The sequence below is a fragment of the Pleurodeles waltl genome, chromosome 3_1, assembly GCF_031143425.1.
Source record: "Pleurodeles waltl isolate 20211129_DDA chromosome 3_1, aPleWal1.hap1.20221129, whole genome shotgun sequence".
In the NCBI taxonomy this organism is placed as follows: domain Eukaryota; kingdom Metazoa; phylum Chordata; class Amphibia; order Caudata; family Salamandridae; genus Pleurodeles; species Pleurodeles waltl.
Window position 1 is genome coordinate 717,285,343 of NC_090440.1, and position 25,586 is coordinate 717,310,928.

The 25,586-nt window shown below is 44.8% G+C and overlaps 1 protein-coding gene across 3 annotated transcripts in view; it reads right to left on the reverse strand.

Moving 5' to 3' along the window:
* The window catches only part of ICE2 (interactor of little elongation complex ELL subunit 2), a 565,283-nt gene that overhangs the window by 80,194 nt on the left and 459,503 nt on the right, over positions 1–25,586 (reverse strand). For all 3 annotated transcript variants that reach the window (XM_069223465.1, XM_069223467.1, XM_069223466.1), the window contains one exon: positions 10,797–10,881. In XM_069223465.1, coding sequence (XP_069079566.1) covers positions 10,797–10,881 — 85 coding nt within the window. The remainder of the gene's footprint in view (positions 1–10,796; positions 10,882–25,586) is intronic.

The window sequence follows — 25,586 nt, forward strand, 5'->3', positions numbered from 1 at the left end:
GGTAAGCTGAAACGTCAAACTGCACTTTGAATCCTTTTGTCACTTATTGGCTATTTTTGCAGTAAATATGTGCGAGACCTCTATGAGCTTTGCAGGGTGTGTTTTCTTTCACATACCTCCACTAACAATTGTAGGTCACCTCAACAGCAATACTGAATGACTGAAAATATTTGAAATGCAATCTAGCAATTAGGAGTGACTTATAACTATATGCGACTTACCGCAACCGGCATCAATGTATACCACACAGCATGAAGGAACAGCCCATGTATGTCAGCAAGAACATGCCAACACAACAACAGGAGCCCTGATGTTTTCCTCTGTACAAGAGGTAAGGTGGCATACCAGAGTACTGATAACCATGGGGGAGGTATAGGGGAGCTAATGTCTGAAGAAACAAAGTCGAGAAGTTTGGTAAGGGTAGGTGCCAGGGCAGTACAAAGAGAACTCAGCCTGTGAAAAAACCCTCCGTTAACAGGGCTGGAAGGCAGGTTTGGAAAAGACAATACCATTGGCAAAAGCAAAGGTCCAGGGTTAGCACAGAAGTTGGGTAACAAAAGGCTAGCTTCAAGCTAAGAAACAAGACGCTGGACTGGTGGCAAGTGGGTGGGAGCTCACTAGTGGTAAACATAATAAGGGCAGAGTCATAGAAACATAGCAGAGCCTCATGGTCACTCCTTCGGTAAGGTCCTTTTTTAAGGAACTGTCCAATAATAATAATAATAACAGTCTGGCACAAACACAAGAACAAGTAGTGAACTGTACCCCTATTTCAGACCCATCAAGAACGAGGCCTTCGCCGGGTTGAGGGACATTGTTGCCACTATGGAGATGGCTAAAGGCACTAGCCCAGGGGTCTTGGCTGAAGTCATCACCTCAAACAGACTGGCAATGTTTTGTCTCGTGACAGTATTATGGAGCCAGCGGCTGTGTTGCTGTACTTTAAACTAAGAGGAAACAATGCCAAAGAATGCAGCACTCTTAGTCTGAGTAATGAATTTATTAAGGCACTTCCCAGATATCAAATAAAAGCACACAAACATATGAACATGAGCATTTAACTTAAATGCAGTGAAAAACATGTAGACGCCAAAATAGTCACAGCAGTTAAACAACAGGCTGAAAATGTGCAATACATCAACAGCGAATATAGGCAGTGAATATATATGTACAGTCAAGCTAAACAATTAAGAAATAAAATGCATCACCATGGGGGTTGTTGAATTCTTGGTCCTTGCCAGCATCAAGCTGAGGAACCCTAGACAGTTGCGACAGGAGGTCTTCCTAACATGGGATTTTTCCCTGCACCGTGCATCCATGTTCAGATGAGTTCCTTCTACCACAGTGCCAAGTTTTCCCACATTATTTACCTTAAACAAACTCAAGAGGAAACCCTCCCTTTGGTTATGAAATTCAAGGGCTGGCTATACTCTGTCTGCGTCGAAAACACGCAAAGGAATGGGCCCTGTACCAATGTGCATTCCAGAGACAGAGGAGCTGTACTTTTCCTTGATGAAAACACCTAGGATAAGACTCTCTTATCACATCTACCTTCCACATCCCCCATGTTTTGTTGCAACATAATATAATCCTGTGCTGGTGAGAAAAGCGCAAACACATTCTGTGTGGGGAAAAATCTTGGAGTGGAAAAACCCTGCGCGCGCCGCTGTGACGGCACCTGAAGCAAAGCAGAAAATAGAGTCAGTGATCAAGATGGAGTTAGTGATTAAATACACATAGCATTCCAGCAGCAGAGAATAGTGACATGGGAGACCCTCCTTTTGAGGCCAACCATACTCAAATACACAAGCTGATATGACAGTTGAGAGCTTATGGCTGGCATTGATGGCAGAGACCAGGTCTAGATTTGCTATCTCAGAAGCAAACTAGAAAGATATACAGGATGTATGCAGTACATTTGAGAAGACATTTGATTCACTAGAGCAGTGGTTCCCAACCTGTGGTCCGGGGACCCCTGGGGGTCCACGAAGTCTCCTCAGGGGGTCCGTGACTGCTTAGAAAATTAAATATTATTAACATATTAGGTCCCACGCTTTCAGTAATGACTCAGTGGGGGGTCCCCAGATTCCAATAATGATTCAGTGGGGGTCCCCGGGTTCCAGTAATGATAATGTGGGGGTCCACAGAAGTCAAAAGGTTGGGAACCAATGCACTAGAGCAAAGGACTCAGATCCTTGAGGAAACAGTCTTGGAGCTGAAAGAGATAGTAGTATTGAGTAAGGAGGAGACTATAAGGTTAAAACATATAAAGTGTACACTCATGGAGAAACTCCAGAAGAAACACCCTGAGGATCATCAATGTACCATAAGGTGCAGAAGGGGACGATTTGAGATCCTTCATGGTGAAATTATTGAAGTCAGTACCTTCTACAGATTATGCCACTGTGGAATTAGCTGGGGATATCAAGAGGGTCAATTGTGGCCCTTTTAAGAGTAACCTTAACCAAAGGAAACCCAGGAAGATACTTGTGAACTTTTTGAGAATACTCAAAGAGAAAATATTGTTAAAAGCAGTAAAGTTGAAAGAGATACCAGATACCTTTGAAATGAGGTCGGATGTCTCCCGCTCAACTGCAGAAAGTCAATGGGCACTAGGGAAGCGTACTGAAGAAGATTATGCACCAGGGCTCAATTAAAGCTCCTTGCTACCCTAACACTGTAGTACGATAGTAAACTACATAACTTCAGAGAGCCTGCAGAAGTGGATGATCTGATCAATAGAATTAGGTCTCGAAAAACACTGCATTCATAGTAATACCCAACAAGTGGTTGGTTGACCTTAAGGGAGGGTGTCTATGCTTGTAGTCCTTTTTGTGTATATTTATGTATTATTAGAGTTTTCTTTTGAACCTTTTTCTTTTTTTTGGTCATGTTATTGCCCACACACATGCACACTAGGGGGTTAGCCGTTCCCCAGGTACTCCCGAAGGTCAGGTGGAATGTACTAGATGAAGTTGGGAGAGTTATCCCAGGGTGGGAAGGGTTGGATTAGCATTTTGGGGGGTGGGGTGGGGGGGGGGGTGGGGGAGGAGGTTGCACAGAGTGAGAAGCATAGGGGAAAACACAGAAAAGAAGCTCCTTAGGACCTTGGGTGTTAATTGGAAAAAGCATGTCTAGCTGGATGGTAAACAAGATAAACTCCAATTTAAAGTGTGGGAGGACTAAGATACAGGGATGGCCTGGGTCCAAATATTATTGTGGTACTTAAAAGGGCTGCGTTCATAAAGTAGATCAAAGAGAATTTTGCAAAACCTGCAGGACTCACAAGCACAGTTAATCATTCTGCAGGGCACATTGAGCTGTAAAGAATGTTTAGAACTTCTTGGTCTCAAAAGTGGTTCCAGCAAGTAATCTGTACAGATCAAGAAGTTTTGTACCAAGGGTATAGCTATCCTAGTTAAAAACAATATCCAAGCCACTATCATAGGGCATGCTTCTAATTGTTCTGGTAGATGTTCACTTCAAAAACAGGTATGTATGGGAGAGACAGAGCCTTAGTGGGGTAATATGATCCGAACTGGTATGATGCTAACTTAATAGGAAGCGTCCACTTTAATTAATTGGAACTTTCTGCCCCTATTATTATGGCTGGAGACTATTTTTTTTATTGGCTGAATAAGTCATCCGGAGAAAGCTATCACATGACCCCTCGATGCAGTCACCCATTAAAAGTATGATGTCGGAGCTTGGATTGTTTGAGATTTGAAAGAGAAGAATGAGAAATAATAGAGAATATACTTTTCACAATAAAAAGCATGGCCACACCTCTAGAATCAACTTCTTTTTTTTTTTTTTTTTAAGTAAACCAGCGTTTGGGTGAAGTAGTGGTATTAAGCATCTGACAGCTCACCTATATGATCATTCTGTTATACTGCTAGAGCTTAAATTTCGCCAATTGAAGAGACAGGTGGGCGCTGTGTCGGAGATTATTATTAGAAACAGAGGTTGTGGAGACCCTGCGTGCAGACATATTTGAATTCTTAACATTTTCTGAAGCTTCTGTACCACTATATCTGGTGTGGAATATCTTCAAGACCTGTGGATGAGGCAAATTTAAATAGTATCACATGGCATAGCAATAGAGCTTACAAAAAACATTGTGGGCAACTGGAAGAAGCTACGAGGGAATGGAAGAACAGTTGATGGTTCAGAACAGCTCTCAATTACAGAAGGAAGTGATAGCTGCTAAACTCCAGGATCCCAAAAATAAACTAGTAAAACTATTGGATGAGTGAGGCAGGATGAGGTGGGCAGCTAGTAATTTGGTACACTTTGAGAACGGAGAGAATAGTGGCAAATTATTAGCCCGAAAAATAAAATCAGAAATCTAGAAGAACATGGTTAAGGAAATAGAAAAGCTGGGCACAGCTGAGCTAGTTATCAACAGCAAGGAAACTGAAGAGACTTTCCTGGATGTGTTTCAAAGAAATCTACATGGAGGACCTAGATGTATCTGAAGACAGACTGTGCAAATGGCTAGATATTGTCCCTTTAGAGAAACTCCCAGATCCCAAAGTACTGCCCCTCAATAGGGGGATAGATCCCAGTGAAGTCTGGCAAGCTCTCAAGTAGGGTAACAATGGGAAAGCTAGTGGACCGGATGGGTTACCCTATGAGTTTTATAAGGTTCTGGGTGAAATGGTGGTCTCAGTCTTGACTAGACTATTTACTGAAAATGTTATCAATGGGCTTGAATTGCCACCCTCCTGGGGGAAGCAATAATCACATTAGTGCTCAAAACCAGATAACCTTGCAAGATGCAAGTCCTATAGGCTTATTTGACTGTTGAACAATGACTATAAAATCTTTAAAAATATCTTAGCCACGAGAATAAACATGGGAGTAGGCATCTTATTACATAGACATCAGAAGGGTTTTATGACTGGGAGGTATCTTCATGTATTAACTTGTGGGTTGATATGGCAGACTGATATAGCTTCCACCTTTAACCTCCCTCTGGCTGTACTAACATTGGATGTGTCCAAAGCATTTGACCGGGTCAATTGGAAGTTCCTGGGCACAGTGTTAAATTGTAATAATCTGAGCAGTAACCTTTGTAGATCTATCCAGCAAGTCTATAAATATCCCACTGCAAGAATACTTCTTAATTGGAACTTAACATCAGAATTTAGTATTACCAGAGGCATGAGGCAGGGCTGACTGCTCTCTCCATTATTGTTTAACCTGTATATAGAGCTCCTAGAAAGCCATTTTAGAAAAGAGTCAGCAATTATTCCGTTTAGGTATAATGGTTGTGAGAAAACGGTAGCTCTTTAAGCTGATGACCTTATGGGGTAGGCATCAAATTAACAACAGGTGTCTCCAGCATTTGTAAAGCTGACACAGGAATTGGGGAAACTGTCAGGCTACTTGGGAAACAGATAATGGCTTAGAACTCTTTGAATGGGAATAAGCAAATCAAGTAGTAGATGATTTACCAGGATCTGCATAAGTTAGCAGAAATTAATTTCAAAACAGTCTTGTTAGAGGTCTGCAGATTTCTAAGAAGTTGGGCCCACTTGCCACTAACCATCCCGGGGAGAGTTAATTTTATAAAAAATGCCTATCCTCCCACAGCTTACATTTCTTTTTAATTCCATATCTCTCAAGTGTGGAAGGGAATGGATGGACAATCTCCAGGGGACAATTTCAAGTTTCATCTGGGCCACAAAAAGGATTTGAATTTCATGGAAAAAATACGCAGGAAGAAGAACAAGGGGGGGCTTGTCTCGTCTCAATTTCCATTATTATGCTTGGGCCTTTCACAATAAAAACTGTAGAAAGTTGTGCAGTGAGCCAGATTCCTCGGAGTTAGGGGTGTTATTTTAAGCAAAGTTGAAGAACATTAAATTGGGGAGCCCACACTTTCTTTACAAATCTGGAAATAAATGGTTCTTTAAAAAAGATAAGGCTGAAAGTTCTGCATGCTTTAGCCTCATTTTGGGAACAAATTAGAAAAGCTTTAGATTTTTCCTACTATAGCGACCAAGCTCCAATACGGAACTTGACAGGTATCCGAGAATGTCTGAAAGACAGTTTAGTTAGCCCCTTACATGTAACGGGAATACACAGATGGGAAAAACTTGTTCAAGAGGAAAGGCTTCTGTCCTAGGAGGATTTATGTAAGGCAACTGGTGGGAAGTTGTCGAGCTATATATTTTACCAACTGAGAAGCTGGGTCCAAACCTCATAAGTCAGGGGAGGGTTCTTGTTTGAACTCTCTAGAAGATCTATTGGGGGAACCAGCCCCAAGGAAAACAGAAGTCTCCTCCTGGTATTGGTTATTCCTAAATTCAGCAGATGGGGACTTCACACTTCCTGAGCAGACGTGAGGGGAAGTTGTGCAAGTACCACCAATACAGGATATATGGCAAGCATCCATGTCCACATTATACGGTACAGCACGCCCTGCAGTGCTTTTAAAAAAATAATCATTTATGTACCATGTACAGGGCTTACCCGACGCCTACTATATTATGGGGAAGGGCTGTGGGTACCCCAGTTGGGAATCCACTGAATACAAAATATGCCAGCTCCAGCTGGCACATGATGTGTGCTGCCTGGGGCCACAGGGGTTCTGGGATTCCCGCCTGCAGGAGCCGGTTGTTTATTATTCACTGCTGCTTTCTTGAAGACCCCTGTGCCTGCTGTAATTAATCTCGGGAAGCAATGAATAGTGACAGAGGCACCAAAAGTCACAGTGGGCTTTCAAAACTGTCCTCCAAAGTCTCCAGCCAATGGGTGACATGCCCAATGGAATAAAAGGTCAGTCTGCCGTGATCATGGTGCCTGTCCTCTACCTCCACTCTTATTTTTTTGCTTCCATGTGGTCCACCTCTCCAGCACCAGTCTTGAGGTTGAAGAATTTTTGGAAAGCTGTGGAGTGACAGCAATCTACATCACAAGTTTAGGTCTTACAAACTTTTCAGTTGAGCTTTAAGCAGCCATACTTCAGGTCCTTCTATTTGAATATTTTAAAATAGAACCACTTGTATGTCTGGGCATGCATACAACATAAAAAATAAGAAATATAGGGATCAGTTTCAGAAATTAGTCCATGGGTTGTTGCCCAACATTTGTCACAACCTCAGGCTAGTAAAACCATTATATGAATAAGCAACAACATATTTTTACATAAAGCAAATTAAATAACCTTCTTCAGAGAACAGACCCAATTAATTCACACTCCTGTGTGAGGTTGTTTAATTGTTTGTGTAAAATCTATTCTGACTACAAACAAATAGATTTTATTTTTCAAAATATTGGTAGTGCTCAAGGTGAGGACTAGCTAAATGTGAAGCATTGGCACCAAGAGATGCTCTAAAACGTTTTCTCGCTATCACTCTCTCTTGGGTGGTCTACCTACGACACAACATTTGCTATGTAATGTTTCACAACACTTGTGGTCGTCCAGTGAGTGGAGCTCTTATCTCTACAACTAGCTGATACCATTTAGGGATGAGGGCGGGTGATATGTTTGAGTGATAGCTTTGACATTCTCTCTAGCCTTGATATAGACACACACACATTGATACATACATGAGATTCTGTAATACCTGTAAAAAAGCCAGTCAGTACACTCATTTCTTTATAATTGGTAACTTATGACACACCAAGTCGTCAATTATGAAGAAGAGACATCAGAACTTAACAGTTATAATATTATTACAATTGAACTCGGCTGGCACAATGCCTGCTGCCAGAGCCAAAAACCAAGGCAAAAAGCAGGTCATAATTAAAGCAGCTGTTTAAAACAACAAACTGAGCATTGATTTTCTTTCTTCTGCTCTATTTTAATAGCTTATAATGACAAGCAGGGAAAATAGGTTTATTCTGTGTACTCCTAAAATAGAGGAAAGCTAGAATCTTTCTCTATGTGTCTACATGTCCCAAGTTATTGCTGTTTTTTGTTTTTTAAACTGACTTATATTGAACTGTATTCAATATCTCTTTGCAACAAATATTTAACAGGTTTTTGATGTGTTCCCTTATGCCTTATAAGTTTTATTTTTATTCTTCATGTTTGTAAAGATGCTTTTAAGTTGTTTAAGTGGTTTGCGGGAAGGGTGACAGTGTGACTGTGTATGTTACAGGAGAAAGTACCCCCTGACGTACATGATAAGCATATTGCAAGTCACCTAAAAGTTCCATAACCTAATAAAGAAACTTGGCCTTTGGCCTCAGTACTCTACTATTCGGTGATTTGCAATAGCCTTATAATCTACAGCAGGGGGTACTTTATCCCTTATATATCGAGAGAGAGAGAAAGAGAGGGACACAAACACACACACACAGATATACACTAAAAGATGAAGGATTTCAACAAAACTACAGCCAGCTAGGGCAAAAATCCAGATCCCAATGTGAAGACCTTTGACAAACATCACCAGTAACTAGTTCTGTCATGAGAAGGACCTATGGAATATATGGGTGCTTACGCTAAAGCTGTAAGAAACAACATATAGGCCTCAACTTTGTTAACGCCCAGAGGGAGGAGTAACAAAATGCTGCTCCCACCAGACAGGTCACACAGGAAGTGCCAGCTCCAGCCAGCACCTAGTATGGGGCAGACTTGGGAGCCAACTAAGGTTGTGGAGTGCTAGAGCTTCCCCTGCAGCCCCTTACCAACAATTGGAGCTGTGGGTGCCCCAGGTACTGCATGAAGGAGCAGGCCATAATGCCCTTCAAGGGATATTCCAATTTTTTTAGGGCTGGATGGTGTCCCTACAAGGGTAAGGGGCGCCACCAAACATTTTCGTTTAATGGTGTGTGTGTGGGGGGGCTACATGGAGTGTAGCAGTCCCCCCAAAAGTCTCCTGGTTCAATAATTCCATCACAGTCTCCTGGTTCAATAATTCCATCACTGTAGCGAAATTACCATATTTTTTAGAGCACTACAAGCTGGAGCACTATTCTCTTCAGCTGGAGTGCAGAGCCTCATTGTGATTGTTTTTATGACTGCATGTTGTGGGCTAAAGTTTAAAAGAAAGACATAAAAACAATATGTCTGAATCTTTCTATTGACACTGTCAGACCACCAACTGCAATATTAAAATCTATACTAAAAGAAAGACTCACAGGCATGTTTTCAATTAAAGCTTTATTAAACCTTTTCACAATAATCACTATTATTAAACATTGATTGTGTGAATTAATGAAATATATAAACACATTATTAAATTAACAGTATTGGTGATTTTTGAAGAAAGATGGTGGATCGGGTTTATATATACATATTGGCATGTTCCCCCATTCGCAACTTTTTATATTTTTGCTTTGTGACTCTTTGACAAAGTTAATAAGTCTGTCCCAGTGTGGTCAGGACCTGTGTGACCAACTGCACACTCTGCATGACAGAAGGCCATGCAGGGTGTGGGGTCGGCTGCTTGCAAGGGGATAGAAGAAGGGCCTGGCCAAGCCCTGTGTCCACCCCCACGATGCACACGGTGTCTTACCTGCGAGGGGAAGGGCGCAAGTTATAGTTACTTGATTACTGGTGAATTTTGGTGGTTTTGGTTTATTAAAACAGTAGGTTTGAACTAAGGTTTTCACATAACTATAAAGTCCTTTTGGTAATTTTCTAACACTCTTTTTAATACAAAGATAGATATTATTACAATTTTTAACTATAATGTCACTTTATCCTTTGCTTTTTTCAGTGAATTTCTATTTTTTTTAATGTAAAGTAAGATGTCCATCATTTGGCACAGGGCCTGGCCTATTGGCTTTATCAAGGTGTCAGCATATCAACCTATATAAAGTAGACCTCTCGTCTTTGTCAAAAAGTCACCAAAAACAATCAAATGTATATTGTATAAATTCACACATAGCAATCTTTAATACAAATGATTGCCCTATAATATTTTCAATAAAGCCTTTTAAAAAAAACATACCATGTCTTTGAGTCTGTTTTTTAACATTCATCAGGCCACAAATTGCAGCCAGAGAACAAACCAAAAGAGAAACCTGCACAAAGATGTAGAGCATGCAGCTGCAACTTGGAGAGCTTTAAAAAATATGGTAAGTTCTGGTGGAGTCATGGAGTTTATGACCCATGAAACGTACTGTGTTTGTTTTTTTAATGTTGCTGGGGGACTGCTGCACTCACTGCAGCCCTTTCCAACATTAAACAAAATGCTTGGTGGTTCTCCTGGCTCTTCCAGGGGCACTGCTGGATCCAAAAGTAATATTAAAAAACAGCCCTTACGGGCCATTATTGGGTGCTCCACAACTGGGGCACTGAATGTGAAATGAGTGGCTACACCGCTCATTTCAGATTCACAGTTTTTTATTTTTATTTGGGAAGAGGGGTGTGGTCATGCTTTCTGGACCAAGATCCTGCTTTCTGCCAAATTTCATGTGATTATGCTTAGCCACTTTTGCAGTATCATTATTCAGTTGTCCTTTGGAAGACTACACGGGAAAACACGTTTTGGGTCCTCCCTCTTTTTCCCGGCCACCGCTAGATAGATCACCCTGAAACTTTCCAAGAAGGTGCTGAGGAAGATGGAACTTTTTTGTAAAGTTTTGTGAAGATTTAATAAACGGCATCAAAGTTATAAGCAAACCTAAAAAATGTGTTTCCTATGGAAATGTTGTACTACCTGCCAGTGAAAGTGCATTAAAAGACTGCCAGTGGATAAAGTGGGCCAAACCACTGCACCAGGCTTTTGCATGGGGAAGCAAAATGAGAATATTTGAACAGACCTACGAATGAAAACCGCGGACAAAAGGCCCCTATAAGTATGCACGTATTATATGAGGCTGAAACTTACTTGAATGTCCCAAACTTATCCTGGATAGCATCTGCAGCATATTCCTCTAGCATAAACAGGCCTGATGAAAAAACATCAATGTGACCTGGAAAAGTAAAGAGCATTAGATTAACAAATTTACGTATTGTAAATTTATACTTATATTAATGGCACAGCATAATTATTTTTAAAAAACAGCATTTGGTAGGCACCATTTTCACTGGTGCTGTAATCTTACTGGATGTAGGGCACACAGACAGGTTCTTTTCACACCCTTGCCAATGGTGAGAAACAAGCTTGGGCAAAGTTCTACAAGTGTCAACCCCCGGAGAGAACAATGACATGGTATGCACCTACACTGAGAATACTTAAACCAGCAGTGTGGGAAGGACACGCCTATATAACCACGGTATCAAAGAATTATTACACTTGGCCACTACAAAGGTATGTTTTTTCCTGTCCTATACAGACAAAGAAGCATTAGAATTGTAGCAGCAAAACAAAAACCTTAGTAAAAAGATGAAGTTCTCTTACTATTTGACGGATTTTAAGCTGCTCCACCAACTGAAAAGGGTAAAACACTTGTTGAAACAGAAAAGGCGTACTTCTAAATCTAAACTGCATTCCTTATTTCTTGGTTACACGTTACATGTTTCTCCAAGGTACAGATATTTTCCCACTAGTACTGACTGCCAGATGGGAACTTGCCAAGCACAGAACAACCAGGTCTTCACTCCACGGCCCAACACCATCACCCTATTTTCTGCAAGCAGAACTGACAAAACTGCAGCTTTACATAAACCCAGGAGAATCTGGAAGCAGGAAGCCCCGGGAGAAATGCTAGGTGTGGTGATCTGCAACAAATGCAATAGACAGAGAACTATAATTACAAGCACATAGCTTGTACGCCCTCCCATAGGCTATCCTCAGACATTCCCAACATTGATCAGTAAGATATAATAAATGTGGTTAGTAGGCACTTTGGTGAGCCTTTACTGGAGAAGTGTGGCTCAATGGTTAGAGCGGCAGACCCTGAAGCAGAGATCTGGCTCAAGACCAGGGTTCAAGTCCCGCTTCGGCAGGTCTTGGGCTCAATTCCCCTTGACCAGATAATTCTCGCCTCGGTGCCTAATCTAATTCATGGGTCCCACTCTGCAACTCTGGGCAATAGCTTGCTTAATCTCCACAACGGCCCCAACAGCGCTTGGATGCCTGGCTTCACCCTGGGGGTGCTCAGGAGTGGGCGCCTCACAGGGAAAAGCCAGGAGGGGTTCCATAGCGGTATGAGTACAGCGCCTTGAGACCCTAACGGGTGAGTAGTGCGCTATACAAGTGCTAATTTACATTTACATTTACTGGTGAAGGATCGGTCTGCCTGCACAGTAACTCATGTCCAGGCAGGTGATTGTCTGCACATCACTGTATGAAGACACACCTGTTAGCCTCAATGCAGATTTCAGTAAGTAAGAGAATGCATATGGCAGAGCAGGATGAAACAAAACAAAAAAATATAGCTGAATTCTATGTCAGGATCAGAGTCTGAGATTATGCTTTCATACTTCTATTTAATATCTCTAGCAGTTTCAAAGCAAAAACAACATAACAAACTTCCATATCCTTGAACACCAGACACAAGGGTAGTTTTAACAGAACCAATCACGATACAAAATGAGCCTATAACAATGCACTGCAGTCCGACTTCAACCTCTTTCTTCATTGCTCCAGCGGTTAAACAAGTGTATAGCTTGTTCAATTTGGAATGAGTTAATGCTACTTTAATTTGTGACTGCTAACTGTATTTATTGTGTTACTGCGATCTCTTGCTGAGGTATGGGGAGCGCTTGCTGGCGTTGCGCCTCTATTTTGGTTCCCACTCAGTGCACCCTCCAACTGTGGTCAGGTCCAGTAGCATGGCACCAACAGCAGGCGGCGTTCATCTTTTGAAGATTGTGAGACATGTCGAGAACGCTGGAGAACTTGCCAGGAGCTTTTCTATCGGGCGTGTCCGCCCTTGACCATGAATGTGAAGCCTTGGGAGTTGAGGTCAGTAAGCCATTGCTGCCATATGTATCCTTAAAACTGCAGGGACATACTGTGGGCATATTTAGGGCTTGATTTACCCTAAGGGTTTTAGAGGTGTGTGTCCCTTGGCTCGCCTCCTCTACTGGTCTCATGTTCATTGCCAAAAATTAGTGCTTACCCCGAGCCCGGCATACTAGAAGCATAATCTGAAACCTGTACTCTACATACTAAAAGCCAGGGAAGACCTAAAGCAGATAGAGGAATTCCTCCCTGGGAGGACAACATATCTGAGGTGGTGAGAATCTTTTTGTGTTGTTTTCTCCCTAAGTGGGAAAGGTATGCCCAGACGTGGATCTCGTGCTCACTACGCCACCGGTTTCAAGCTAGCCTGGATGATCAGGGGTGATACCCCAAAACTTGTCCCAGTATGATTGTTTTTCAGTCCAGAGAGGACCTTGCAGTTCAGACTTCACTATTCCCATGGGGAGCAGGATCAAGGTTGATTTGCATATGGCTGGGTCCAACCTGGAATGGTGTGGTGAGCAAAATAACGATGGATTAAACCCAGATCTGTGCCTGGGGGGTGAATGTTTGGCAATGTTCATCATTCCATCCATCATCTTTTTGTGTTGCATTTTCACCCTAAGTAGGAAGAGTATGCCCAGACGTGGGTCGGATGCTTGCTACACCACCAGTTTCAAGCTAGCCTGGCTGAAGAGGGGTGATACCCTGAAACAGGTCCCAGGATTCTTGTTTTCCAGTCCAGGGAGGACCTGGCCTGGCAGTTCGAGCTTGACTGTTCCCATGGTGAGCAGGGTCAACGCTGATTTGCATATAGCTGGGTACAAACTTGAATGGTGTGGTGAGCAAAGTAACCATGGATTAAACCCAGATCTGTGACTGGGGGTGAATATTTGACAATGTTCCGCATTCCATTCATCAGCTTTTTGTGGTGAACGCATCAGTCCAGAGGTCAGTCGCCAGTGCCTTACAGCCCTTCAAGAACCCATTATTATTCTTGGACTCTGGCTAACCTAGACCACTCCCTAGGAGGCAAGAACAAGGATTCCTCACTGGAGCCCATGAACCCGGGGGCAGGAGGGCCCAAGTGCTGCCAAGGAAAAAGGCAAACGTTAAGAGGGAGCAGCTCTCTGTGACAGACACCCTTGATAGGCTTTAGAAACCCTTTCTATCTTGGACTCAAGTGACACAGGAAGGTACTATGAATTACCACAAATCCAACAGACCCACCTTGCCAACCCTAATGTGGGTGGGTGGTTGGGAATAGTGGCACACTCACTAATTATTCTAACTATGGTGTGAGTATCGAATACAGGCAATAATAACGTTGGTGCTCAAGAAGGGAGGAAAACCACCCTGATTTCCTCAACTGAAAAGTCCATATAAACTTTAAACAACAAGCACACAATGAATCAATCCAAATGTGTTCAGAGAAGAAAATGCCAGCTTAATGAGTCACATAGAATAATCCACGCAGTTTCAATATTCATACTAATGCCATTACTTCTTCAAATTAGTCACAAAATTGAATCCACAAAGTTCCAACGCTTATACTAATGCCAATGCCAACATGGGTTTGGTCAGAGCTGCATGTGTTGCAGATGACTTCTTCAGGGCTCACATTAAATTATGAGATGTCAAATGTTGATTCAAATATCTTAGTTGTTATAATCCTTATCATCACTCTATTTCAAGCACATAAGATATGTAGACTTGTATCAGATGCTGTCAATCTGGGAGACAGCTCCTTGCTTTGCCTGTCGTCTTGGAACTTCCACACTTTTATTTACTGGCAAGATGCCAGACAAACAGGGAGCACTTTCATGACGGGCATGATTTTCCTGGGGGCTCAGGGGACAGATACGATACTGAGTGGCCTTGAAGGCCAACTAATGACCCAAAGTGACTAAAAGCTAACAGACAACAAGATAAAACACCTAAGTGTATGCAGGATCACAAAAACTTCATGCATGTTCGGTCCTTTCAGTGGACTGCTGCAGATAAGGTGGCTCAGTATGTGGCTAGCTGATTAGGCAAACCATTAGGTAAAAGGGGCAAGAACCACCTCAAAGTGGAATGACCCGGACCAACCTTTGAGGGAAAGGTGGTAGACAAATGGCCGCTTTCTTAAGAGAGCTTACAAAAGACCTTAAAAACGGAATAGGAAGGTCCTGGCTTGTCAGGACAAGTTACTTGACATCGCTGGGCTCCTCACCAAAATCCTCAACATGGTGGAAGAGACCAAGGAATCTGTCTCCCTCATACACCGCGATGTATCATCCAGCTGGGCACAGTGGACCATTATTTTTTTTAGGGATGCAAACTATGCGATATCCCCAAAGCACCGAAGATTACTATTCACAATCCTAAGTGAGGTGGCCAAAGGAGGACTGCTTGGGGATCCTTTCCTTAAAAAGCTTGGGAAGTATGCATTGACTTTTGCTTCAGTGGACAAGACACAGAACTCACACAAAACTTCCAAAAGGTTTTCAACGGGGCCAGGAGAGGCAAAGGAAGCTCCTGCTTCCTAAACTAAGGTCCTCTAGGTGGCCAAGGATCCCGACAAGGTCAGTGGCAAGAAAACAACCACTTTGGAGGCTTCTTCCCCTCTCATGGACCAACAGAGACAGAGGAACTTGAGCCTTCTTCAAGATATCTAACAGCAACCCCATAGCAGGTTTCTCAGGTGAGTCATATTTTCGTCAGAGGGGCAACATTTGGGGAGGATTACAAATTTCACACACAAATGGAGGGGAACTGCCAACGATGCCTGGATACTCCAGAAAGTATTAGGATAGAAGATAGAATTTTACAGATTGCCCAAGCAATGGCAGAAAGGCCTATCACTTTTTTTTTAACCTGAGACAGCGGTCTCACAGATCAAGAGGTAAGCACACTACTAGCCAAAGAAGCCAGTATCTGGTCACAAATGAATCCAAAAGGGTTCCTCAGCAAAATCTTCATGAATAAGGATTTAGGCCACGGTACGGTGATCAACCTCATGGAATTCAATGAATGGTTGATCTTCCGACATTTCAAGATGGAGGGAATCCATCTATTCAGGGACGTACTCCATCTGCAGGACTGGATAGTGAGCTTAGAACTCAACGACACATATCTGGGTATTCCTATCTTTGCCCCCCATCGCAGATTCTGCCAATTTATTTGGAAGCAACAGGTGTACAAATCTGCAGCTGTTGCTTTCACACTGTCCTCAGCACCCTCCTGCTTTATAAAGCTACTGCGGGCAGGCATGGAATACCTCAGAATAACGGTAGTAGGACTCATCATTTAGCTAGACGCCATGACATCTTCATCATGGACAACTCAGAGACGCATTTAAGGGTGCATTTAGGGATGATGACTGCCCTTCTGCAGGACCTATGATTTTTAACAGAGAAAACCTCAACTATACCCTTCCCATTACATTAAGTTTCTGGATTTCGTGATAGACTTGGTACAAGAAACCCTTAAACTTCCCAACAGGAAAATGGCCATCATCAAGAAAGACAGAGGAAAGGCTTGAGCAATCCCAAGATATCACCACAGCAGCTTGTTCACTTAGTGGGACTGCTTTCAGCGTCTATTCAGGAAATCTTCCTGGAGCCGCTGCCCAAACAGGCCCTTCAGAGATTAAAGATTTCCCTCCTTTGGACTGGTCTCACCTATTGCCAAAAGTAGACATCAGTTCAGAAGCGACGGAGGAGATACATTGGTGGCTGCTGCACATGAAGGCGCGGAGTCAGAGAGCATTCTTTGACACTATCCTAGATCTCATAATAGAGTCAGACGCCAGTGGCCAGGGTGAGGAGCCTGATGCAAGGAATTTTTTACATGAGAGCGGTGGTCAAAAGAGAAACTCCCCTTGCACATCAACTGCTTGGAACTCCAAGTGAGTTTCTTGGCAGTCCAACGCTGGACAAAGTGAGCTGTGGTGTCTTTCAAAAGATGGACAACGTGTCAGCAGTATGCTACATCAACCACTAGGTTGAAGGAGAGTGAAGATCTGGGCAGAATTAGCAAAAGAGTTTTGACACTTGACAAAGAACTTGACAGTTAATCGGCAATCCAGGGACCTTGCAATTCCCAGAGGGGTTCCAAGAGATCATGAATCACTTGGGGACTGTAAAAGACAGATCTTTGTGAGTCTCACATGGACTAATAACTTCCTCACTACTTCAGCTGGAGTCTGGATCCCAGAGCGTTTGCAACAAATGCATTCCTGTAGGACTCCGGTACAGGGACCACTTACGCCTTTCCCCAATTCTCTGTGATCGCCAGGGAAGCAGCTAAGGTAAAGCGCCAAGAGGGGTATCTAGTTCTCATCACTCCAATCTGGAGATCGCAAGTGTGGTTTCCAGCTCTGATGGAACTTTCCTCACACTGCTATCTGTCTCCCACTCCTTCAGAATATTGTACTGGATCCTCTAGGAAAACCTCACCACATGGTAGTGGAAGGAACAATGAAGTTTTACAGGGAATGCTGGACGATCCCTGGTCTGAGGAGCTCATCAGGTGAGCAAAGTCAGAAAGTACTGTCAAACAATACAAACTAGCAAGAGGACAACGGTGCTCTTGGAGCTGCACTATACTAAGTATGCTGGGAGTGCAACAGGTGTTTGAGCCTGCTTTCTGCTCCCCGGGGCACTTTGGTATTTCATAAGGTGTTTCTTCATTTGCATGGGGACACTGCTCCATGCAAATGAGGGAATCTCTTTGCCTCTGCGGCTGTGCCATACTAACATCACAGATGCAAAGAAAAAGAAGCCATCAGAAGTCACACTGACAGTGCACCACAGATAGCACTGTCCGTGTCTCCTCTGATGGCAACCCTCTTTAGGAGATGAAGGGGGTCTTATGGACCCCCACAGACATCACCTTTCAGGCGGACGCAGTCTCTCACTGCACCTGCCTGCAAGGGGATCTCTCGCCCCTCTTAAAAATGCAAGCGGGTTTCTGCCTGCACAGTGACACACGGAATGGCAGCTTCAAAGCTGCTCCGTATTTCACCTGAATGGGCTGCCCCCAGGGTAGCGCGATTCACTGCTGCTCTGGGGGCAGCGCATTCAATCGAATACAACGTTCTATTCTTGGGTGCCCTGCACAAACAAGAAAAATGCACTAAATTGTGTAATAGGGTCCCTGGTGTCTAGAACTTGGAGCCGATGTGCATGTAGTGAATTTCCTAACTGAAGTGGCATCAGCATGTAAAACTTCCAGGTCAGGAAATTATTTTTGTCCAGTCATCTCAGCAGGTCATGTTGTTGTGGAAGGGATATATGTGGGAGGGTACCCTTTGGTCTGTAGATTCCAAAAGGTTGTGATTTTTTGACTGTCTCCTGTGGAATGTTCATAGAGTCCTGAATCTAGCTCTGTCATGGCAACATAATCAATACATTCCCTGAAAAGGACAAACAAATAAGCTTGTGATGCTGATGTGTTTGGTATCAAGCAAGCGAGAATCGGCTGTTCAGGCCCTGGAATTAACAGGTAGGATGTTTACTCTTCACAGAGTCACATATTCTATTTCCAAACGTACTAAGGGTAATACCAAAATTGTGCCATACTCAGAATTTAAGGATTTTCCCAAACTGTCATACAATGCCTGCAAGCATATGAATCAATGACTGAATAGTTTACACCTGTTGGAACTAGTCACCTTTTGATTGCCATGAAGAAACCCTTCAAGGCTGTTTTCTGCCCTGACCTTTGTAAAATAGCTCAGACACATTATGCAGGCAGGAGGTATAGATAGTTTCATTTCCAGAGCTCATTCAGTGAGGGGAGCTACGGCCTCTAAAACATTCTTGATGGGGCTTGTTTGGAAGATGTAATAAGCGGCAGTCTGGTCTTTAGAATCCACTTTGAAACATTTTCATTTTAAATAGTGGAAAATATGGCCTCTATTGTTGTAAGCTTTAAACTAGCATCATCTGAGCATCCTCTCCTAACATAGAATAAAACATTTCCTAACTACTATGAAAGAATGTTTCAACTATAATAAATGACACAGAAGCCACCTGGGGCTCGGTAGAGTCTCGATCGAATAAGACATTACCGAAGGTAAGTAACTTGTTCATCTGGTAGAGGGTTCTACTTGCAAATTTCCTACCTTAGAATAGATACCCAAGCAATACCTCCCGACAGGTGGGTCTGCAAACAGATTAGACCAAAAAGTCCTGTAGGACCGAATGGGCAAAGTACCCATCATGACAGACCCGACTGTCTAGGCAGTAATGCCTAGTAAATGTGTGCAGACATGCCTATGTGGCTGCTTTACAGATGTCCAGGACAGGGAGTCTGCAAACTAACGCAGTGTTTGCAGCCTTGACTCTAGTGGAATGAGTGTGCAAGCCTCCAGGGGGCTGCTTCTTGGCCAATGTGTAGAAGATTTTTATGCAGAGAACTATCCATTGTGAGACAGTGCATTTCTGCATGCCCTCCTTTTCTTCGCCCCGATGTACCCAACAAAGAGCTGATTGTCGATCCAGAACTCTTATGAGGAATGCAGAAAGACAAGCTCTTTTATGGTCCAGGAGGTGGAGTCTCTCCTCTTCTTTAGAAGCATGGGGAGGAGTTCAGAAGGCAGTCAGGGTGATACACATGAGAACGTGTCACTATTTTCAGGAGAAAGGAGGCACATATTCTCAGGACTAGTTTGCCTGTGTAGAATGTTGTGGAGGAAGGGTGCACAGATCGTGCCTACTGTTCGCTGACCCTCATGGCTGATGGAATAGAGTGGAATAGTGTATAGTGGAATAGCATCCAGAGGAGTGGCATCCAACCATAAAGGCAGAGCATGCACAGTTTCAGGTGCAGTAGCCTGCCCTGCTGTTCCAACAGAAGATCTTTGGGAAAAGGCAGCCTGATCGGAGGACAGATGCTCATGCTTACTAGTTCTGGATAACAAAAAACTCTCTGTGCCCAATCCAGAGCTACAAGAAAGACTCGAACCCTGTCATTTCTGACCTTCTAGTGAACTTTGGGCATGAAAGGTATTATTATTGGAAAGGCATATAGAAGGCATGAGATCCACACAAGACGAAAAGCATCTCTGAGCAAAGGCGACCTTGGAAACTCTAGTGTCCAGGACTGTGGACATTGCATGTTCTCAGCAGTGGCAGCCCGATCTAACCAAGGTTCACGCCATTTTTGATACGCAGGAACTCACGGCTGAGTTTGTCCACTCTGGCGTCATGGATGTTCCAGCCATGTCCAGAGACGTGGGCCTCTTGATACAGTGTCCATTACCCCACTCTTCCGTTTGCTGCAGTACCACAGGGGAGCACAGCCAAATGATAATGCTTATGACCTACTGCAAACCACAGGTGATGCCTGTAGGCTGAACAGACAGGACGGCAAGCAGGTCAGGGATGTGGAAGTAGGTGAGGGGTTCGCAGAAAAGGGATTGAGTAAACCCCTTGGACGATTTGGAGCATCCACTTGCCCAATGTTTTGGCATGTCAGTGGCGTAGGTGATGGTGAATCCTCCCTTCTACTTGGTGTCTGTGTTGGAATGAGGGGCAACTAAAAGAGTATGGAGGCTGCAGCTGCTGAGAGGGGGTGCTAGAAGTGGACTAGCCTGACCTCTAGCTGGGGGTCCCATGTGGTCTATGAGAACTGCATCCTAGGCAACAAAAAGGCTGGGAAGCCTTTTGGCCTTGGTGGCTGGGCAGGACGAAAAGCAGGCTCTGGTTGGCAGGGGCCTCCATGAATAGACTCAAGGACCTGACCATAGCCCAAGTGTCTGTAAAGCACTCCAGTGCTGAGCCTGTCTTTTTGTCAAAAAGGCGAGAGCCATCAAAGGACAGTGAGGAGCCACTGAAAAGCCAGTGGATCTCAAACAGGCATGTCTGAAAGCCACAGACGATGCAATCACTCAGCCTAGCGACTGAGCTGTGTCTAGCCACATCGAATGGTGAACTTTGCTGCATTTTGCTCGTCAGCAATAGCTTGAGTGAGAACGGTTTGGACCTCTCCAAGACCACGGACAGCATTTGCGCAACAGAATCCCACACTGTGCTGATGTATTAGCCCAAAAGGCATGTGGTTTTCACTGACTGCAGTGCCAGGCTGGCAGAAGAGTACATCCTCTGGCGAAAGGTACCCAGCCTTTTTCTGACTGGCTGTGCAGTGGACTGGCTGGGAACGTGCCAGGTTTAACTCTGGCGGAGGAGGCTTGGACAGCCAAGCTCTCCAAGGTGAGTGTAGGATGAGGAAACTGGAGTTCCCAGGAGCTGGCTGATGGTGTGGGGCAACTGTCTTATGCACAGGTTCCTCTGTGCAGGGCTTAGACTAGACCCCAAGCAGGATGTCCATAAGGGCTTCATTAAATTAGTGCAGAGGTTTGGATGGGGCTCCTCCTGGCTGAAGCAACTCCATAAAAACATTTGTCTTGACTAACAATGAGGGCAGCTGAAGGTCCAGAACCCCAGGCTCCCTCCAGTCAATATCTGGTGAGGTGTCCAAACCACTGCCCTCTGCCAGTTCCTTTTACCAGTTATCCACTGGTTCATCAAGAGGATTGTGGTACCCACACCCCTCCCAATTGTCCCCCCCAGTCCAGGTCTATCCAAAGAAAACGGCAGGGCACCAGCATGGTACCAGTCAGTGCCGGAGTAGGACAACAGCACGCCAGCTCTGAATCAGAGTGGGGAATTTCAATGGTGTCAACATTGGTGCCACTGGGAACAAAGGCACTGCAGTGAGTTCCGTGGAAGGTCGCTGCCTCCAGTAACAGATCCATGGGACCCAAATGCTGCTGACAGTGGCCCTGCTGGCAGGAATCCAATAGAGGCCCCTTTCAAGCCCATGGGACAAGAAGGTGCTCCAGAGTCAGACTGCCCAAATGAGAGATGAATATTCTCATAAAACTCTGAGTTGTTCGGGGTTGCTCTGGCAACACTGGAAGACATGACACAAACAACGGCACAGGCTCTGTGATGGAAGCAAGGGAGAAAGGCCTTGAACCATTCGGCTGTTCCCACGCCTCGCCCCAAGACACCGACCGCCACAAAGAGTTCTTGACTTCTTTGTTTTGTGGGAGTTATGAGACGACTTGGACTGGGACAACGATTGTCAATAGTAGCTCCATGAGTGGTCCTGAGATCTTGTGCGCCACTGGGATCTTGAACGTTGAGGGACTGTCCAATGTTGGACGATGAGGAACTTTAAAAAGCATTCCCACAGCGCCTTAGGATTCATGGTGTTGCAGTCCTCACAGGTGTTGAAGTCATGGTCCCACTCCAAGCACCACAGACAAAGCAAGTGTGGGTCTGTCACAGGCACAGTGTTTCAAATATGCTGGTTTGTTAGGGCAAATCCCTAGCACACTGTAGGAAGTTGGACTGGTGTTGGTGAGCACCTACGGTGTTATCACCTTATACCAGGTCCAGGTATCCCCTATAAGTTAAGTGTAGGCAGTGTCTAGGAAGCCTAGGCTCCCTAGAAGTAGCTGTGGATGAGCAGCCAAGACTTATCTAGGAGACATGCAAAGCTTATGCAATACCACTATAGTCCACGGCACAATCACAAATTAAAGAACCACAAAGTGTTACAAAAAAAGGTACTTTATTATAGTAACACAAATACTATAATACTAAATAGGCAATACCCCCACTGGAGGTAAGTAAACACTATTATACATACATTAGCAATCATTAAAGAACACAGAAAGCAATAAGCATTGTCAAAAGTATCAGTAACTAGTGAGTGCCCTAAGGGAGGGCCAAGCCATATACTAAAACAAAGTGGAATGTGAAAGGGAGCTGGAGGAACTTGGAATCCCAGAGGTGAGTACCAAAGTGGCCCCTAGGAATGAGGAGAGCAGAGGTAAGTACCTGGTTTTCCCCAAAACCAACAGGACGACTTTGGAAAAGGATTGTGCAAGACTCAATCAAGACTGGGAGAATCCAAAGGTTGATCCGGACAGAAAAGGACATGCAAAGGAAGGGGACCAAGTCCCGTTCGTGTTGGAGTGTCCGGTTGTGGCAGGAGCCACTACCCACCCTTCTGTGGATGCAGGACCAGGTCGAGGGTGGACGAAGAAGGTCTGCAGTGTAGCACAGGAGATGAAGAGACGTCCCAGAAGTGATGCAAGTGATGTCCCACGTCAGTGGTCAAGATGCAGTTGCTTAGTGGTACTGGAAAACGACCAACAAACCTTGGCAAATGCAAGAGATGGAGAAGAAGGTTTGCAAGGCTGAAGAGGACCAGCAAGGTCCAGGGTACTCGACCCAAGGAGGGGAGTCCGGGGTGACCCTCAGCAGCTGGAAGAGGTACAAGAAGAGGAGGCAGCCCCCATAACCCTCTGCCAGCAAGCACAGCACAGCAGTCGCAGTGAGACCCACACAGCACAACTGAAAAGGAGTCCCACGTCGCTGGAGCAGCCAACAGGAGACTGCGCTTTACAGGAAGGAGTGCTGGGGTTCTGGGCTACACGGAGCCTGAAGATGCCTTGGAGGAGGAGCAAACAAGCCTTGGTAGCTGCAAGAGTCGACATGCACAGGGGTACTGTCCTGCAAGGAGAGGCAAGGGCTTACTGTCTCCCAAGTTGGATAGCTGGTAGAGGGGGCCAAGGGGACCACTCCAGAACATGACCTGTGATGCAGGATCCATGCAGTTCCAAAGGAGTGCAGATCCACACAGCCGAACGTTGTTGCAGTTGGTGTCTGCGGATGCAGGGGAGTGACTCTGTCACTAAAAGAGAGATTCCTTCTTACTTCTCGTGCAGGCTGAAGACTTGCCAACTTGAGAGGATGCATAGACGAGGAAATGTTGCAGTTGCTGGAAGGAGCTGGAGAAACAAAGTTGCAGATTGTTGGTTCCTGGAGGGTCCAATTGGAGTCCAAGTGGCCAGAGGAAGAAGTAAATGATGCAGGGGAATCCTGTGGGAATCCTTCACATTGAATCTGAGGACCCACCCAAGAGGGAGACCCTAAATAGCCCACAAAGAGGGATTGGTCAGCTAGCAGGATGACCACCTATCAGGTGGGGGCTGTGACGTCACCTAACTGACCTGGCCACTCAGATGCTCCCAAGGGCCTCTGCCCACCTTGGATTCAAGATGGCAGAATCAAGTTGGCACCTGGAAGAGCTCTGGGCACCACCCCTAGGGTGGTGATGGACAAGCGGAGTGGTCTCTTCCCTTTCCTTTATCCAGTTTTGTGTCAGAGCAGGGTCCAGAGGTCCCTGGCTGGTGCAAACTGTTTTAAACAAGAAGGGCACCAAATGTGCCCTTCAAAGCATATCGGTGGCCTGGGGAGGCTACCCCTGCCAGGCCATGTAACACATATTTCCAAGGGAGAGGGGATTACCTCTCTCTCCCACATCCTTTGTTTTGTCTTCCTCTGCCTGAGCTGGTCAAGCAGCAGGAGGGCAGAAACCTTTCTGAGAGGTGGCAGCAGCACAGGTTGCCTGGAAAACCCCAGAAGACAGGTAGGAGCAATGCCCCCAGAGTGCATGGAATTATACAACAAATACTGGCAACTGTATTGGAGTATGATTTTGACATGTTTGATACCAAACATGCCCAGGTTCGGATGTACCATTATGTAGCTGGACACAGGTAGTGAGTGACCTATGGTCAGTACACAGGTAAAATGGTTTTCCTGCACTTACGAAGTCCAATGCAATGGGCTGGAGCTCGTAGGGGCACCTCTGCTAATGCAGGGGTGCCCTCAAACACAGGTTCCTGCATCCTGCCCTCTGGGCAAGGAGGGCCTACCACAGGGGTGACTTACAGTGACCTGGTGCAGTGACCTGTAGTGAAAGGGTGCATGCACCTTTTCACACAGGCTGCAATGGCAGGCCGGCAGACACATTTTGCATGGGCTCTCATAGGTGGCTGAATACATGCTGCAGCCATTGGGAAAACCCTGGTGCCCCAATGTTTTGAGTACCTGAGTACCATATACTAGGGATTTACAAGGGGGCACCAGTATGCCAATTGTGGGGTGTGCAAAGTCCTAGGCGACCAAATTTAGAGGGAGAGAGCACAATTACTGGGGCCCTGGCTCGCAGGATTCTAGTGAAAACAGTCAAATCATACTGACCGCACGCAAAAAGTAGGGATAACCATGCCAAAAAGAGGGCAATTTCCTACACACACTATGAGACAAGTCTTGAAAAATATCTTCAACAAAACATTGAAAAAAGTCACTCAGAAATTGACTAGGGGTAGCTCCAGATCTGCTCTGACCAGTGTGAAATGAAAGAAAGTGGTGTCATCCTACACAGGTGTGCTGGGGTGGTGCCTAGAGGCACTACACATGTCACTTCCAGCACAGACGCCTCCAATGTGGAGCCAAACTATGCCACCTACAGGGCACAGGAGTACTGCTAAAGATTTTCCACATTCCATTTGATGAACAAGTTACTTAGCTTCGGTAACACCTTATCTGGTAGAGACACAGACTAGCTGCAGATTCCTTATCTTAGAATTCTCTCCCAGACGTCAGACTGGATCCAGAAACTTTTCTTCAGCAGTACCTCTGTACATCGGTAGAAGCCGTCATGCGACTCCGTAGCCACGTCATCCCTGGATATGACATTGACGGATTTCATATAGTCCCTCACCCGACGTGGTGACATCAGTTTCTTCTGTGGCTAGAACCCGCACAACAACAACGTGGAGCCACATAGAAACTGGCAATGGAACAGTGTATACGCCAAAAAGCTGGATTTAATTATGATGTTACAACCACTAACTGAAAAGCGAACAAAAGAATTCCCCAAAGGGAGACTGAAGCCAGGTAACACAGATTGCAA